At 42.5% G+C, this 16,990-nt stretch overlaps 1 protein-coding gene across 1 annotated transcript in view; it reads left to right on the forward strand.

Annotated features, from left to right (window-relative positions):
* Nucleotides 1–16,990, forward strand: part of abcd3a (ATP-binding cassette, sub-family D (ALD), member 3a) — a 79,425-nt gene that overhangs the window by 22,955 nt on the left and 39,480 nt on the right. The window contains exons 4-11 of the mRNA XM_070886018.1: nt 1,453–1,541; nt 4,696–4,765; nt 5,016–5,113; nt 7,502–7,625; nt 7,969–8,025; nt 8,385–8,527; nt 9,999–10,068; nt 11,767–11,836. Coding sequence (XP_070742119.1) covers nt 1,453–1,541; nt 4,696–4,765; nt 5,016–5,113; nt 7,502–7,625; nt 7,969–8,025; nt 8,385–8,527; nt 9,999–10,068; nt 11,767–11,836 — 721 coding nt within the window. The remainder of the gene's footprint in view (nt 1–1,452; nt 1,542–4,695; nt 4,766–5,015; nt 5,114–7,501; nt 7,626–7,968; nt 8,026–8,384; nt 8,528–9,998; nt 10,069–11,766; nt 11,837–16,990) is intronic.

Here is a 16,990-nt window from a genome sequence, read left to right on the forward strand (position 1 = left end):
GTGCTATATAAATACAAGTTGCTAATCAGATGGAATTCTCAGATTTAACCTGCATTGCAGGTTTAACTGTAGCTGCCCGTGGTTTCGTGGCCTCGGTTAACCCGGCAGCAGCATCGAGGCAAGGACAGCTTTGGGGAGCTCTCCTTGTGGAGTGCTTCCTCCCGCTCCCCCCCAACCCGGGATCGGACCTAGCTGGTCCTGCGGCCACTTCTCCAGCATTCCCCACTTGACTGGAAGCCAACCCCGTCAATCAGGCATACTTCCCAGTGGGGAACCTGTTAATGCTGTCGGACGCACACTGTGGAGTTAAAACTCCAGAGCGTGCAGGGAAACCTGGGCTTCCTACGCACGACAAGGCCCTTGCGCTTCCGGCAGGTCAAAAAGTTAAAACCTGCCCCTGTGGTTATGTGTAAATGAATTCTTAATGCTATTGTGAAACCTGCTCACCAGCAGTCACTTGGTGGAGCAATGACAAAGCCCTATAATTGAGTCACCGTTTCCTTAACTAAGAACTGGCCTATATGCAAAGGGAGATATTGAAGGCAATAAAAGAAAACCTCAAAATCTTCACGAAGTCCATGTTTTTTTTTCCAATTATCTTTTTTCTCCTCTCCTAATGATGGTGACTAATGTTTGCAATGCTGCTCAATGGATGCCTGAAGTAGTTGTCATTGCATTCAGTTGCTCTGGTCCATTATTCTGGCTGAAGTGGCCATTATTCAGGTTGCGCCGATGGGCTATTCCAAAAATTCACAGCGGAGCCCAATTTTGTTCTCGCTCTATGTCCGCATACAGATTCCAGCAGAGTCACTCAAAGCTGACTGGAGCGCAGCAACTGTGGGTGGGTTTGCCTCCCCCACCCACTGTGCACTTTACCCTAGGCTTATTGTATTGCCTTCCCAAAACTGCAATGGACTGTCCCAGTTCAGACTGCCACTTGGAGTCTTCCTGCTCCGTTCAGTTTAATTTAGCATTGTAGTGCATTTACCTATCAAACGTGCAAGGGAATATTCATTGAGTCCTATAGAAATTCCATTGATTATTCACATAAACACATGTATATGTGTAGAATAGTATTCAAAATATTAATGCATCTCTGTGTGCTTCTATTGCAAAATTTGGATTCTAGCCAAGAGGTGTGAATGGAGAATGTTCTCTCGGCCATTTGCCAATGCAGTTCTCAATGTAGTTGCTAGACTGAGGGGTGTGGTTATTTTTCTTTCCTTCTCTCCTCCCTCCCAAGTGACCTCTACTTGGTATCTCATTGTTGCAGGGTAGGGAATCGGAGGAAAAACTGTGCCCTCCGTGGTACAATGTGCTACAATGGCATGCATTTGTAAATTATAAATAGTCAGTCAATGAGGATATGAGCCTTTGTAACGATTAGAAGGGAGAATGCCTTGTTTGAATCGAGCAAAGCATATTTAAATACTTGTTTTTTCCTCATTCTAGTCTGCCTACCTGCTTCTCATTGCGGTAATGCTCGTTGCTCGAACCTATTGTGATGTCTGGATGATTCAAAATGGGACCTTGATTGAAAGGTATGTTTGCAGATCTCACTGTTTGTGATATCTCAATATCTGCATATAGGTATAGGAACAACTGGAATGAGAATCTTTTCCCACAAGAAGAAATTTCATGCTATTCTCAGTTGGGAGTGTAGAACTGTATAAAGATGAGGGTGAATTGCTCTTACACCAATGGAAAACGATTGTCACCCACCTGTAGTCTGGCGAGGTACTTATGAGAGTTTTCTGGATCAGCTCATTTGAATATCCATCGGAGTAGTAATTGGTGCAAATGCCGTGTAAAACTAGTGTTATCTGCTGAATTGCATGGAAATTAGATGGATGAAGTTATAAAGACTGGATAGTCAAGCCACTCTTCATGGGATCATTATCTGTGAAAGCCTAGGAGCCATCTGTTATGATTTCCACGCCCTGCCCCCGTGAGGAAAGCTGGGAAGGCCAAATTTCGAGAAAAAAAATTGATAGATGAGGTGCTAGCAAGGCTGGCTGTAAATCACCAGGACCGAATGGGATGCAGAAGGAAGTAAAGGCGGAAATTGTGGAGTTACTGGCCATAATTGTTCAGCCCTCCTTGGATACAGGGGTGGTGCCAGAGGATCGGAGAAGTGCAAAAGATGTACGGATTAAACTCAGTAACTACAGGCCAGTCAGCTTAACCTCTGGTGGGGAAGCTTTTAGAAACGATAACCCGAGACAAAGTTAGCAGTCACCTGGACAAGTGTGGATTAATTAAGGTAAGCCAGCACAGATTGGTTAAAGGCAAATTGTGTTTAACCAACTTGATCGAGCTTTTTGATGAGTAACAGAGAGGGTTGATGAGGGCAATGCTGTTGCTGTGTACAGGAAATTCCAAAAGGCGTTTGATAAAGTGTCACATAATGGGCTTGCCAGCAAAGTTTAAGCCCATGGAATAAAAGGAACAGTGACAGCATGGATATAAAATTAGTTAAGTGACCGGAAACGGAAAGTTTTTCAGCCTTGAGGAAGGTATACCGTGGTGTTCCCCAGGGGTTGGTACGAGGACCACTGCTTTTCTTGATGTATATTAATGACTTGGACTTGGGTGTAGAGGGCACTATTTCAAAATTTGCAGGTGACACAAAAGTTGCAAGTACAGTGAATAGTGAGGAGGATAGTGATAGACTTCACGAGGACATAGACAGGCTGGTGGAATGGACGGACACATGGCAAATGAAGTTTAACACACAAAAGTGCAAAGTGACACATTTTGGTAGGAAGAACGAGGGGAAGCAATGTAAACTTAAAAAGTGCAATTCTAAAGGGGTGCAGGAACAGAGAGACCTGGGGGTATATGTGCACAAATCGTTGAAGGTGGCAGGACAGGTTGAGAAAGCGGATAAAAAAGATTATGGGATCCTGGGCTTCATAAATAGAGGCATAGAGTCCAAAAGCAAGGAAGTTATGATGAACCTTTATAAAACACTGGTTCGGCCATAACTGGAGTATTGTGTCCAATTCTGGGCACCGCACTTTAGGAATGATGTGAAGGCTTTAGAGAGGGTACAGAAAAGATTTACAAGAAGGTTCCAGGGATGAGGGATTTCAGTTATGTGGATAGACTGGAGGGGCTTGGGTTGTTCTAATTAAACCAGAGAGGATTGAGAGGAGATTTGATCGAGATGTTCCAAATCATGAGGGGTCTAGACAGAGTCGATAGAGAGAAACTATTCCCATTGGCAGAAGGGTCGAGAACCAGAGGACGCAATTTAAGGTGTTTGGCAAAAGATCCAAAGGCGTCATGAGGGAAAAACTTTCTTATGCAGCGAGTGGTTATGCACTGCCTGAAAGGGTGATGGAGGCAGATTCAATCATGGCTTTCAAAAGGAATTAGATAAGTACCGAATGAAAAAAAATACAGGGCTACGGCGAAGTGTTCTTGCAGAGAGCTGGCACAGGCTTGATGGGCCAAATGACCTCCTGCTGTGCTGTAACGAATCTATGAAATGTGACTACATCGTGACAACTTAAGTCTACCTGCAGTTGACATGCAGGATCCTCTGCATGTTGCACACGATCTGTACGTTGAATGAGTGGATGCTCTTAAGATAGTTGAAGGGTTGTTAATAAGAACATAAGAAATAGGAGCAGGAGTAGACCATACGGCCCCTTGAGCCTATTCCGCCATTCAATACGATCATGGCTGATCCGATCATGGACTCAGGTTCACTTCCCTGCCCGCTCCCCATAACCCCTTATCCCCTGATCATTTAAGAAACTGTCTATTTCTGTCTTAAATTTATTCAATGTCCCAGCTTCCACAGCTCTCTGAGGCAGTGAATTCCACAGATTTACAACCCTCTGAGAGAAGAAATTTCTCCGCATCTCAGTTTTAAATGGGAATCTAAGATTATGCCCTCTTGCTCTAGTCTCCCCTGTCAGTGGAAACATCCTCTCTGCATCCACCTTGTCAAGCCCCCTCATAATCTTATACGTTTTGATAAGATCACACCTCATTCTTCTGAATTTCAATGAGTAGAGGCCCAACCTACTCAACCTTTCCTCATAAGTTAACCCTCTCATCTCCGGAATCAACCTAGTGAACCTTCTCTGAACTGCCTCCAAAACAAGTATATCCTTTCTAAATATGGAAACCAAAACTGCGCGCAGTATTCCAGGTGTGGCCTCACCAATACCCTGTATAGCTGTAGCAAGACTGCCCTGCTTTTATACTCCATCCCCTTTGCAATAAAGGCCAAGATTTCATTGGCCTTCCTGATCACTTGCTTACCTGCATACTATCCTTTTGTATTTCATGCACAAGTACCCCCAGGTCCCGCTGTACTGCGGCACTTTGCAATCTTTCTCCATTTAAATAATAACTTGCTCTTTGATTTTTTTTTTCTGACAAAGTGCATGACCTCACACTTTCCAACATTATACTCCATCTGCCAAATTTTTACCCACTCACTTAGCCTGTCCTTTTGCAGATTTTTTGTGTCCTCCTCACACATTGCTTTTCCTCCCATCTTTGGAATGCTCGCAAAGCAACATGAGTCCTGTTGATGAAAGAGCATTGCAAGCAGATGAGCGTGGCTGAGGGTCCTAATGCATTTTATTTAAAGGCTTTTTCTAAATGTACTTGGTCAAGTTTACATTGCATAATTTCGTCTCTAATCTCGGTCTCTATGCATGTCATGGTTTGCAGTGCAATTATTGGTCGGAGCACCAAAGATTTCAAGAGATACTTATTCAACTTTGTCGCCGCAATGCCAGCTGTAAGTTTGTTTTCTTTTATTTGTTGCATCAACAGTGGTAGATAGCTAATACTGGACTGATAGTCAAATGTGGGTACATGCATCTCCATTACCCAACATCGTACTGTTTACTTTGTAAATTGATAAATTGTAAAGATTACAAATGAGAGAAATTAAGGTTGGACGTGTATTTCTATTCGGATATTCTTAGGTCGAAAACAAAAGTTGTGTTTCTTGTAGTGATACTAATTTGTAATTTATTTTACTTCAGATATCTGTGGTAAATAATTTCCTGAAGTTGGGCTTGAATCAATTGAAACTTCGATTCAGAGTAAGACTCACTACTTACCTGTATGAAGAGTACTTAAAGTAAGTCTCTGGCTATTGGAACAATATAGTATGGTATAGTAAATTTGTATAGATATTCAGTGATCAGAAATAAGATAGACTGGTCTGTACATTCTTACTGTTTTAGAAGTAAAGATGGAATATGCATGGGCCCTAAGTTTGAATGAATAATGTGGTAACATCCTGTTTGCTCATTGTCAAAGACCAATATATTATTTAATTAATTATGCTGCTTGTATTTTGAAATACTACCAAGGGATTGATTTTAACCAACAGTGGTTTTTGAGCAAGTGCAAAACATGCACTTTGTGGCCCAGAGTTTTAAAATTCTCAGGCCTCACCTGCATGGCGCCAGACAGCTGGCTGCCTGAAGCGGGCAGAAAGTAACAGGTAGGAGAGGAAGTTCAGGCAGCCAGAAGCCATGGCCAGCACCAAAGGAGTCAGAAGGTTGTATAGGTTCAAGTCTCACTTCAGTACAAAAATCTAGGCTGACACTCCAGTCCAATATGGAGGGAACACTGTTGGAGGTGGCGTCATTCGGATGAGATGTTAAACCTCAGATGGATGTAAAAGATCCCATGATACTATTTCGAAGAAGAGCAGGGGAGTTATCCCCAGTGTCCCGGACAATATTTATCCCACAATCAACATAACCAAAACAGATTATCTGGTCACACAAATCTGCTGAGCACAAATCAGCTGCTGTGTTTTCTACATTACAACAGCAACTACACTTCAAAAAAAAAGTACACCATTGACTGTAAAGTGCTTTGGGACATCCGGTGGTTGTGAAAGACACTATATAAATGCAAGTCTTTCTTCTTTGATTTCTGCATTTAAAATAACATTGAACACTCTTTGCAAGATCATAACGGCCCGGAATTTGCGGTCAACAGTGAAACATAGGTGTTTGCTGTAGGCCCCGAAGTACGCTCCACACAAGGATCTCACGATCCCTATGTCGAGAACTTCAATTCAAATCAACGGAAGTTAATTTAGATTTTTTTTCTGTGAATTGCTATGATAACAGGCTGTCTAAGCAGCCAATCAAAACGCAGAATTCTCAGACAGCGAACAAGGAAGTGGGTAAGCTCTTACTATTCTAACTTGTTTAGAATGTTAGAGAGAGCCAAACAAAGATTTGGGCTCTCCCATGGGGAAAAGACAAACCTGAAATATAGATGGACAAACTCTTCAAAGAAATATTTATTTAAAAAAAAAGTTTATTTAAATTTTTTTATTAAAATGGACAAATTTCATACTGCACAAAATTAAAATTCATTTTCCAGGCCCTTAACATTTGTTTAGCAGTAATAACAGTCAAAACTCCAGTTACACCTAATCCCTTTGGGTCTAACTTTTAATGAGGAATTTAACAGCGTACTTACTGCAGAAGAGCTGAACGTTTCGTCACTTTCAAGGATTTAGCTGATTATGCAGATTGCCGGCTGTGTGGGGATGGGGTGGGTGTGGCACAGCAGCCTATTTCAAAGCTGTCAATGACTAACCGCAACTTAGGGATTTCCCCCAAAGTTACGGTCAGTTTCAAAGGTGGAATGACTACGAATGCTGCCAGTTCGTCGTCATCTCAACCGCAAATTCCTGGCCAATACGTGGTAACTGACGTATCTTGAAACTGTAACCTAAGTTTGAGATGTGTTGAATTGAGTTTTAAAATCATTATGGTGGACTTGGCACCATATTCTCACTGCTTTCTTGCCACCAGCATTTGAGCTTGCCACATTTCAGGCATGGGAATGGCGGCCACCTCCCAGAGGAGTGGGTGCCTAATTTAATATGACTATGTTACATCCCAGTGATGTAATTGGGACACGCACACCATTTTTACCTAAAGCCCACACTATCTCCAACCTACCAACAAATGCTGGCAGCAGCAAGGATCCTGGCCGACGGAAGCCCAGGTAAATGAATTTTTCTAAAAGGTTCATTGTGGACTAGGGGAGCAGGAGTGGGTCTCTGTCAGCGACTACCAATTTTGACTGCTGTCCGCTGGCGGTGCAACCATACCACTGGCTTGGGACGAAGTCTCTACCAGAGCATTTTAGTGAGACCCCAGTGTTAAAATCACACCGGCCTTGCACTCCAGAGGGCCGGAGAGATTGCCACCTGCTTCAGCTCCCAATTCTTGCCTCGAGTTAAAATCGGCCTTATTTTTTTATAGTTTCATTATCTTTGATTCTAACCATTAACATTTGCCACTCTCGAGCAAGTTCAATGACTCAATTATAAAGGAACCAGTTCAATCCAAAAGTCTGTTGTGCAATTTATTTAATTGAGGGAATTTAATCAATTACTGGAAACTACAGTATTATTTCAATTTTATTAATATTTACGTGAAATGTTTTCACTTTAGTAGGTTATTAAACCAATATATTTTTGTCTTGACAGAGGTTATACGTATTATAAAATGGGTAATCTTGACAACAGAATAGCAAATGCAGACCAGCTATTAACGCAAGATGTGGAGAAGTTCTGCAACAGCGTAGTGGACTTGTATTCAAATCTCAGCAAGGTGAGTTATATACATCACTTCCCTTATCTCCTCAGAATTACCACAAATTATAAACTTAAAATGAGATGATTCTAAACCAGTTGTATGTTTTTGAGAAAAAAAACAATATCCACAAGTAATGCTTTGTTCTGAAGAAGGTCTACATCCAAAATGTAAACATTTCTAATCTCCACAGGCACTGACTGAGCTGTTTGTTTCCAGCATCTTCTGTTTTTGATTTAGATTTCCAGCATCTGCAATATATATTTGTATAAGTTATACTGTTTTTTTTTAATGTTGATTCACTGTACTCTTTTCATACCACTTTATAAGCTAATTTCTGACCTGTGTTTTTCCTTTTCAGCCCCTTTTGGACATCTTTCTGTATATATTTAAATTAACAAGTGCAATAGGTGCTCAGGTGAGTTGAGAATAAATTAGTGAGCTAATTTTAAGTAATGAGCACTGGAAGAGCTTCTTTTAACTTTGAAAATACATGAGAGAAATTTTCTGCTAACAATTCTTTCTAGTGGCATAATTGGAAGGAAGCCCAACCAAAAGATTTCTTTGGTACATAATACTCTTTGAATGAACTAGAAATGATAAAATGCTTTGGATTTTAGTGCACAAATGCTAATTCACTTGGTTGGCCAATTTGGTTTATTTCTATGTCTTTGCTCCTTTTGGTGTATCTGTATTTTGAGAATATATCGCTGATGTTATTACTGCAAAAAAGAGAATAATATATTGTTTCGATATCAATTACTCTATTCTCCTTAGGGACCTGCAAGCATGATGGCTTACCTGATTATTTCAGGTCTGTTTCTGACTCGGCTTAGAAGACCAATTGGCAAAATGACAGTTTCGGAACAAAGATATGAAGGCGAATACAGATATGTCAACTCACGGCTTATTACAAATAGGTGAGGAAACACTTAGTAAAACCAGTGCCGTTTAATAAAACATTTTTTTAAAATCTTGAAATTGCAATCAATGGAACAGATGTGTTGGAACTTTTCAATGGAAGGATTTTATTTTATTCATTGGATGTGGGCGCCGCTGGCAAGGCCGACATTTATTGCCCATCCCCAATTGCCCTTGAACTGCTGCAATCTGTTTGGTGAAGGTACTCCCACAGTGACTTTGTTGTAGCAGTTTGGTACAGAGGACAGTTAAGAGTCAACCACATTGCTGTGGGTCTGGAGTCACATACAGGCCAGACCAGGTAAGGACAGCAGCTTTCCTTCCCTAAAAAGCCATTAGTGAACCAGATGGGTTTTTACAACAATCCAGTAGTTTCATGGTCACCATTACTGATGCTAGCTTTCATATTCCAGATTTATTTAATAAACTGAATTTAAATTTCCCAGCTGCTGTGGTGGGATTTGAACTCACGTCTCCGGATCATTAGACCAGGCCTCTGGATTACTAATCCTGTAACATAACCGCTATGCTACCATTCACATGATATTGGTGTGTGATATTTCTCTACCGCACTCCTCTTTTTTCATTTTTGCTCTTAATCCAGCTGCAAAAGCTTTTTGTGTGAGTGGCCTGTGCTGATTTGCTGTGTTTATCATTTAAAGTCTTAGCTATGCCTTTGTAATGGCATGGCTGAAATCAGGGAAGTCTGTGGGCACAACTACACTTTTTTCTGCTTTCTACCAGACAGCCTGTTGGTGCACTAATATACTGCTTCATTGAAGCGTGAAAATGTTTAAAACTAAATACAAAGGGCCCAATATTTGCAGGGAAGGTCGAAAACAGCCAAAGAACTCTGAGGCCGGGGATGCAGAGGTCTTACAGAACTTAACGGCAGGACCTCATTATCATTTTTCTTTCGTCCATTTCCTGCCCGGCAGCCAGCCAAATTGAGAGCTTGACTGGTGGCTTGGTGGAGTGAAGAGAGTAAGGTCATTGGGGGCGGTGGGGAGGGGGAGCTGGGGGGGGAAAGTTGGTGATTGTGGCAGTGGAGAAGAAAGGTCACAATAGGCTGAGGTGAGGCAAAGTCTTCCTTGAGGGGCCGGGGAGAGCCACCTGCTCCTCCTGGCCCACAAGGAGCGATGGAAAAGGCACATACCCTGTGGTGCCGACAGCTCCCGCCTCCCTTTCACTGCCAGGTATCTCGACCCCTGGGAAACGTGCGCAGCAACTGTAAAATTGAAATCGAGCTCCCAATTGCACTGTGGGAGCCCGATTTAAATATGTAAATGAAGTGCCGCACCTCTCCACAGCATGACAATCGGAAGTCTTGAAACCTGCCGCTGTAAAAAGGACAGATTGGGGTGTGTTTTTAAGCCGCTCCTGCCCGTTGGTGGGGGTTAATATCGAGGGCAAAGTGTAAGTTTATAAATAAAGAACCAGAATAAACTATTCGTACTTATGTTCTTACAGTGAAGAAATTGCCTTTTACAATGGGAACAGTAGAGAGAAACAGACTATACATACTACGTTTAAAAGGCTGGTAAGCAATCCCCTTCTTTCTGTGCAAATGTTTGTAAAATTGTAATTCAGTAGTTAGTTTTAGACTTGCATATGGTGGTCAGTTGTGACATGAGAGAGAATTCTAGATATCATATGACCAAATTATCTGATAAAATTCAACAGAAAATCAGTATTTTTAGATGTTTATAATATCTTGGAAAAAGCAGGTATATTCTCAATTGGGCAATAATCTGAGATTTTTCTGCTAATCAAAATAAATACCAACCGCAAATATATATAAAATTACCAGTGTAGTGATTCTGGTATGTTTCATATTGTAATTTTATATGTCACAGTTGTTGAGATGAAAAAATTATAGCGAGTCACTTTATTATCTCTGTTAAATGTTGTCCTTCTCTATTAAGTAATTTAGTCCATTCCAGTCTCCTCATTGAACCATGGAAACTTGCAGCACAAAGGGAGGCTGTTCAGCCCATGTTTGTGCTGCTCTTTGTTATTTCAGTCCAAAACTAATCCCACTGTTCTGCCCACTCCCAATAACCCCCTATCTTCCTTCTGCTTCAAATATTAATCTACTTTTCCCTTAAGAGATGCAATGGTCTCTGCCTCAACTACTGCAAGTGGCAAAGCAGTTATGCTTTAACAACCCTGTAAAGAAATTTCCCCTGACCCCTCTCCTTGCTTTCAGTGACCATTTGAAATTGATGACTCCCTCATTGTTGACTCTCCAACCAGAGAAAATAGTATTTCCTTTTCACTCTATCATGATTTTAAACATCTCTATTAAATCATCTCTTAGCTTTCTCTCCTCCAGTGGGAATAGTCCCAATGTCTCGTGTCTCTCCTTTTATATTCGTTTCTCATCCCTGGTTATCATCCTGAATCTGTTTTTGATAGTTAAAATGATAAGAAAACAATGTACACTTGGGCCAACTATTTCAGAGTTTTGTTCTTTCACAGTTCCTTTTGAAATGATCTGAAATGCAAACTGAACTATACATCTGAACTGTTAAATTCATTAACCTGTGTGTTAATTGTTGCAATGCTTCATTTCGAATGAGACCAAGTACACATTGATATTTACTTGGGTACTTGCATTGTATGTATAATACAGCTATTGGGTATTAACCTGTCCAAAATAACTACGATATGTTTTGATACATATGTCGTCTGTGAAAGGTACTGCCAAAGTGCTAAGCTCGAGAGTTAGGCAATATGTATGAGAATTATTCTGGTGGTATAGCTTCTGATCAATCGCTATTATACTTTCAATGCAATGGGGCCACCAAACAATAACTGTGTGGTCTTTGTGATTTGTGCTTGCCAAATACAGCATAATTTTGTAATTTCATAGAATGGCTGATGACCCATTTATTCTATATAAACTCACTATATCCAACGTGCATGCATTATATTCTCACTAACATTGACCATTCTATATGTTCCTCCTTGTGTTTATATACCACAGTAGTTATATTTCAATTGGCATGACCAATCCAAAATATATCTGTTTGGAGTGCAGTCGTCTATACATTAGTCCATTTGCTTCAGAGTTTCTAGCAGGATTTGCACTATTCTAATACCTTTTTAATCCATTCCATTTTATTTGCAAGTTTGATTATATGTATTTTTTCACCTGTCCTGACTTATCTGTGGGACCTAGTTGCATCTTATTACTTCATTAATGCAACACATTTTATATGTTTTTTCTCATTAGGTGGATCACCTGCACAATTTCATTGTTTTCCGTTTCACCATGGGATTTGTGGACAGTATAATTGCCAAATGTAAGTGTATACACAGTCAAAAATTATGTTTTTTTAATATAATAACCATCCTAATGTATGCAGGAGAATGTGCAGAAATGTACTCTGCCATCTCAAAATTGAAAGCATCTTGTACTTTATTAACTTTCAGTTATTGTGCCAGAATGCTTTTTAAGCTGTGTAGGAATTTTTGTTCAAAGACATTTAAGAACATAAAGTCAAGCTTGACCCTCTAGTATTCAGTTCATCCACCCAGGATCACACTCTCCTAGTATCTCTGATCCACTACCTTACCTGCTAGAACATTTCAAATATCGCCCTTTTGAGTAAAGATTTTTTGTCTAAGATTTGTTTTAAATTTACTTTTCATTCATTTAGAATTATGTCCTCTTCAGCTGGTCCTCTCTTCATTGGGACTGCCAGCTGGAACATATCCAGGAAGTCTTGCCAAGTGATTAACCTGGTACTGCCATAATACCAGAAAGTAGTATTAATCAGTGATTTATACTGTACAGGTAGACTTATAGGATCCCAATCTAAAATTTGTTCAGTGAACTAATTCGTTTGCAGAGGGCACTCAGTTTATTGTGATTATGGTGTTTGCAACTCCAGCCCCTTAACATTTTCTGCTCATCATTGGACAGCAAACAGTGCAGTATTCATTTAACATGGCAGTTTGTGATTTCCCAACTCTAGATTACCTTATGTTTGTGGTTCTACTTCTGTAGCCAATGATGGTAATCTAGAGTTGGGAAATCACTAAATGACAAACCAATATACACAAACTGCCATGTTAAATGAATACTGCACTGTTTGCTGTCCAATGATGAGCAGAAAATGTTAAGGGACTGGAGTTGTCTTCATGGGCAAGAAGATACCAGAAGTTGCACCCGACATTGTGTCCGAAGTTGCCCATGTCAAATTCCTCCGAATCGCATTAGAATCCGGAGAGCGCCACCCCCCCTTCTCCCCTACGAACAGCACAATTTGAGGATACTCGTATTTCAGAATCGGGGGCGTGGCCAGTTTTGTGAGTGGAGATTTGTTTGGATAGAGTTTAATGGACGGACATAAATGATCAAAGAAACTTGGGCTTATTGTCATTACACTTACGGCCAAAATTCCGCAATCTTTTAAGACTGGTAATTTGTTTGCGCCCAGATTGTGGGTGTATGAGTAGAACTGCGGAGGAAACTCCAGGCCAAGGTATTTTGGACTAGAACCTCCATTTTTTTGCAGCTTAACGCCCATTTTACTGCTGAAATGACGTATAACGCCCATATATTGGCCATTTTGGCACAAAATGGAAACTGACGGGCATTTTTAGCAAACTTATCACCAAACGTTACATTCCCCATGTGCTTAACGACGGGAAAAAATATTACCGCCTGCCCACTTTTTTTGGGCGGAATCATCAGAATGGGCAAAATCACACCCATAATATCACCCAGCGTTACTTTCCGCAAGGAATTAACGGCGAGATTCAATAATGCAGCCCGCCCATTTTTCTTTGTCGCAAAGAGCACATTTGGCGAAACTAACGCCCAGGAGATCGCCCACCGTCACTTTCACCACCTCGCACACACCGCCCACAATATCGCTCGCCCAAAAAACTGTCCAGAACCACTGGAACTGTTCTGAACGAAAGCCAGCGGTGTGGCTGGCATATTTAAAATCGCAGGTCGCTTCATTAAAAAGGCTGCCTCAACTTCGAGGGAGTTTGCATTGACTCTGGAGTTTTTCTCCGGTGAAGTGAACAACTCAACAGACATATTTTTAGACTCTGGACTATTGGGGGTTTACTCCAGGTGTATTTTAGTGAGGAAATCATTGCTTCTGATCAATCGCTATTATACTTTCAATGCAATGGGGCCACCAAACAATAACTGTGCTTAAGCAGCGCTTCAGATGTCTTGACCACTCAGGAGGGGAGCTACAATACAACCCTGTGCAAGTAGCTAAATTCGTGGTCGTGTGCTCAATGCTGCACAACCTGGCTATCAGGAGGGACCAAGAATTGCCAGAAGGCACCGATGTTCCACCTCATGAGCAAGAGAAAGAGGACGACGAGGGGCTGGACGCTGACCTCGGGCCAGACAATCAGGCTGGCTATGCAACCATGCCCACAACCCCCTGCAGACCGCAGGAAAGGGCATGTGGCTACATAGCTGATAATCTGATTTGCCTGAAAGAGTGTTGATATGAGTGACAACGCTGATACACTGCTGTGTGTGTGCAGCTCAGACAGCAATGGTGCCCATCATCTTGGTGCCAGTTAAAGTTTACATTGATAAGTTGTATTTAACCCTTTCATGTTAAGGAATCACCAGTATGTAACAGTGCAGCTATCTGAGACAGGCGGTGCATCATTGGGGGGCATGAAGGCAGATGCGGTCGTTGCACGTGTATGGGAACGGGGGTTGCCGAGGGGACAACGTTCTCTGATGCAGAAGCAGGATCTTGATCCTTGCTCTCATCTGTTGTTCGCAATGGTGGTGCGGAACCTAGGGGTGGAGTGCCGCGCTCAGGGACCACTGGGAGGCCTGTGCCAGCAGCGTTCCTGACTATCGCATCCAGGGCCTCTGCCATCTGCGGAATGTACTCGGTCATGGTGGCCAACTGTTGGGATATTCCCCCCACCAATGCTTCGATGAGCTGGTCACCATTGTCTATAGTCCTCCTGGACAATTGTATCATCTTTCCGCTGTCATGTGGCACTCGTGGAACAGACCTGACGCATCTACGAGACTTCCGAGGGGGCGGTGCCGTCCTGGGGACAAATGGGGTGCCCTGTGGCGAGATGCTTGGGGCCAGTACCTCCAGAGTGGAGACGGGAATGACCGGAGGACCACAAGATGGCCTTGGGGTGGGAATGGCTTCTGGAGTGTGGCGATGCAGGCTCCTTGAAGTCAGCGTTCTCATCCGTGGAGAACAGACCAGCGGATTGACGGGTGAGAATCTGAGCTTCTCAGCACCACTCCCCCACCTTCTGGTCTCTGTGGTCTTGCCTTGGGGATGCGCTGCTGGCTGAGCTGCAACACACAAATTAGGTTATTAGAGGAGGAGCTGATGCTAGGATCACAAGGTGAGTCCAGCGCTACACACAGCATATGGATGACAAAAGCACCACCGCTCTCAAAATCATCGCAGACATCACATTTTATGATCATCAACACATTGTGTATTGCAATGATTTTCATTAGGCCAGCATTATTTCTCGGACAATTTTAGAAATCATCTATCATATATGATTGTTCAGATATGAGTGGGTGTGGCATCTACTGACTTTACATTAGCAATGGTGTAAGCTTTACTCATGTGGCATCACTTCCGGGTCTGCATATGCGTCCGTGGCTGTCTGTGGGTGCTTCCCCACGAGTGTGAGCACCCGCTCCTCCATCTCTGATGTCGCTGGGGACTGGTGACCCCCCCGCCCCCCCCCCCACCTGTTCGCCTCTGCACGGACTCATCGTCGATAGCTTCTTCTGTAAAAGGTGACAGGGCGACATGGAGTGAGATCATTGCGTGATATCATTGCTATGTATTGTCACAGAGACTGATACAACACATAACTGACAGATGTAGTCATGATTATTATGAAAATTATCATTCTTTACCTAAAGACGTACACTGTGACCGCAGGCTTTGAGTAAAACATTCCCGGTTAAAGTGCAAGACCTCACATCTGCTGATAGTCACTCATGACTGTTACAAATCAAATTATATAAATACATAAGTACATGTAAATCAATGTAATACTTACTCTTGCAGATCCCACAAGGTCATTCCATCGTTTGCGGCATTGGTTGCCCTCACGTACCTCGTTGGTCGCCGACGAGACCACCTCTGCTATCTCGGTCCATATCCTCTGGTATGCCTTTGGGTTGGGCTTCCCAGGCCCTCCCTGTGTCAAATCACCTCAACGTGACTCAACCTCCTGCATTTGCGTCGTCCAAGAACTTCCTGGCTCTTTTGCGCCCTCCAATGTGCTTCTCTCCCACCTCACTGCTTTCTCCAGTGTCAGTCTCCACAGCGTGCTGTGATGCCTCCTCCTCTCTCTCCATTATAGGCCAAGTTCGGGCAAATATATGGCTGGTAAGAGCTACTTTTTGTTTGCCTACTTGCTGTGAAGCTCTAAAGTCTCCCTCCTTCCTCCCAAAGCAGCCACATCACACCCAGACATGCCTTCAGTCCCTCTGAGCTCCCTCTCTCTCCGTCTCCTCTCCTGCGCATGTCATGATGACCCTTGACCTCCTGAATCGCAGGAATCAAGTGTTGCCATGCCGTTGCTAAGGACGGCCACACTTTACGGCAGAAGGTCAAAAGAATTTAACACTACTACCCATTTCATATCGCTCGCGATAATGCCCATTTTCAAAAATGGAGACTTGGTGCTTTGAGAGTGGGCGAGAAGCCAGCGATCTGAAAACCCTTTTTTAACGCCCATCCCGGAAATAACGCCCATTTTTGGGCGATAAGCACAAAAGTGGAGGTTCTAGCCCATAAACTTTAAAAGCAGTAGCTTTTTAATGGAACCAAATTTCCACTCAACTAATTGAACATATCAATACTTGAAGAATTTGAAATATTTGCTTACATTATAGCCATTTTGCAGGAGGTGTTTACATCAAATGTAAATTTAAAAAGTAGGACCTCAAAGATAGTAATCTCAAGTTGCTACCAGTGCCATGTGCTAGTCAGAGTAGGAAAAGCAGGATAGTTCAGATGAATACGTGGCTTGAGAAATGGTGCAAGGGAGAGGGATTCAAATTCCTGGGACATTGGAACCGGTTCTGGGGGAGGTGGGACCAGTACAAACCGGACGGTCTGCACCTGGGCAGGACCAGAACCGATGTCCTAGGCGGAGTGTTTGCTAGTGCTGTTGGAGAAGGTTTAAACTAATATGACAGGGGGATGGGAATCTAGCAGGGAGGCAAAGGGAAGTAAAAAGGGGGCAAAAGCAAAAGGTAGGAAGGAGAAAAGAGTGGAGGGCAGAGAAATTAAGGGCAAAAATCAAAAAGGGCCACATTACAACATAATTCTAAAAGGACAAAGGACAAAACAAGCCTGAAGGCTCTGAGTCTCAATGCGAGGAGCGTTCATAATAAGGTGGATGAATTAACTGCGCAGATAGCTGTTAATGGATATGATGTAATTGGGTTATGGGAGACATGG

Source organism: Pristiophorus japonicus, chromosome 8 (genome assembly GCF_044704955.1).
Source record: "Pristiophorus japonicus isolate sPriJap1 chromosome 8, sPriJap1.hap1, whole genome shotgun sequence".
NCBI classification, from domain to species: domain Eukaryota; kingdom Metazoa; phylum Chordata; class Chondrichthyes; family Pristiophoridae; genus Pristiophorus; species Pristiophorus japonicus.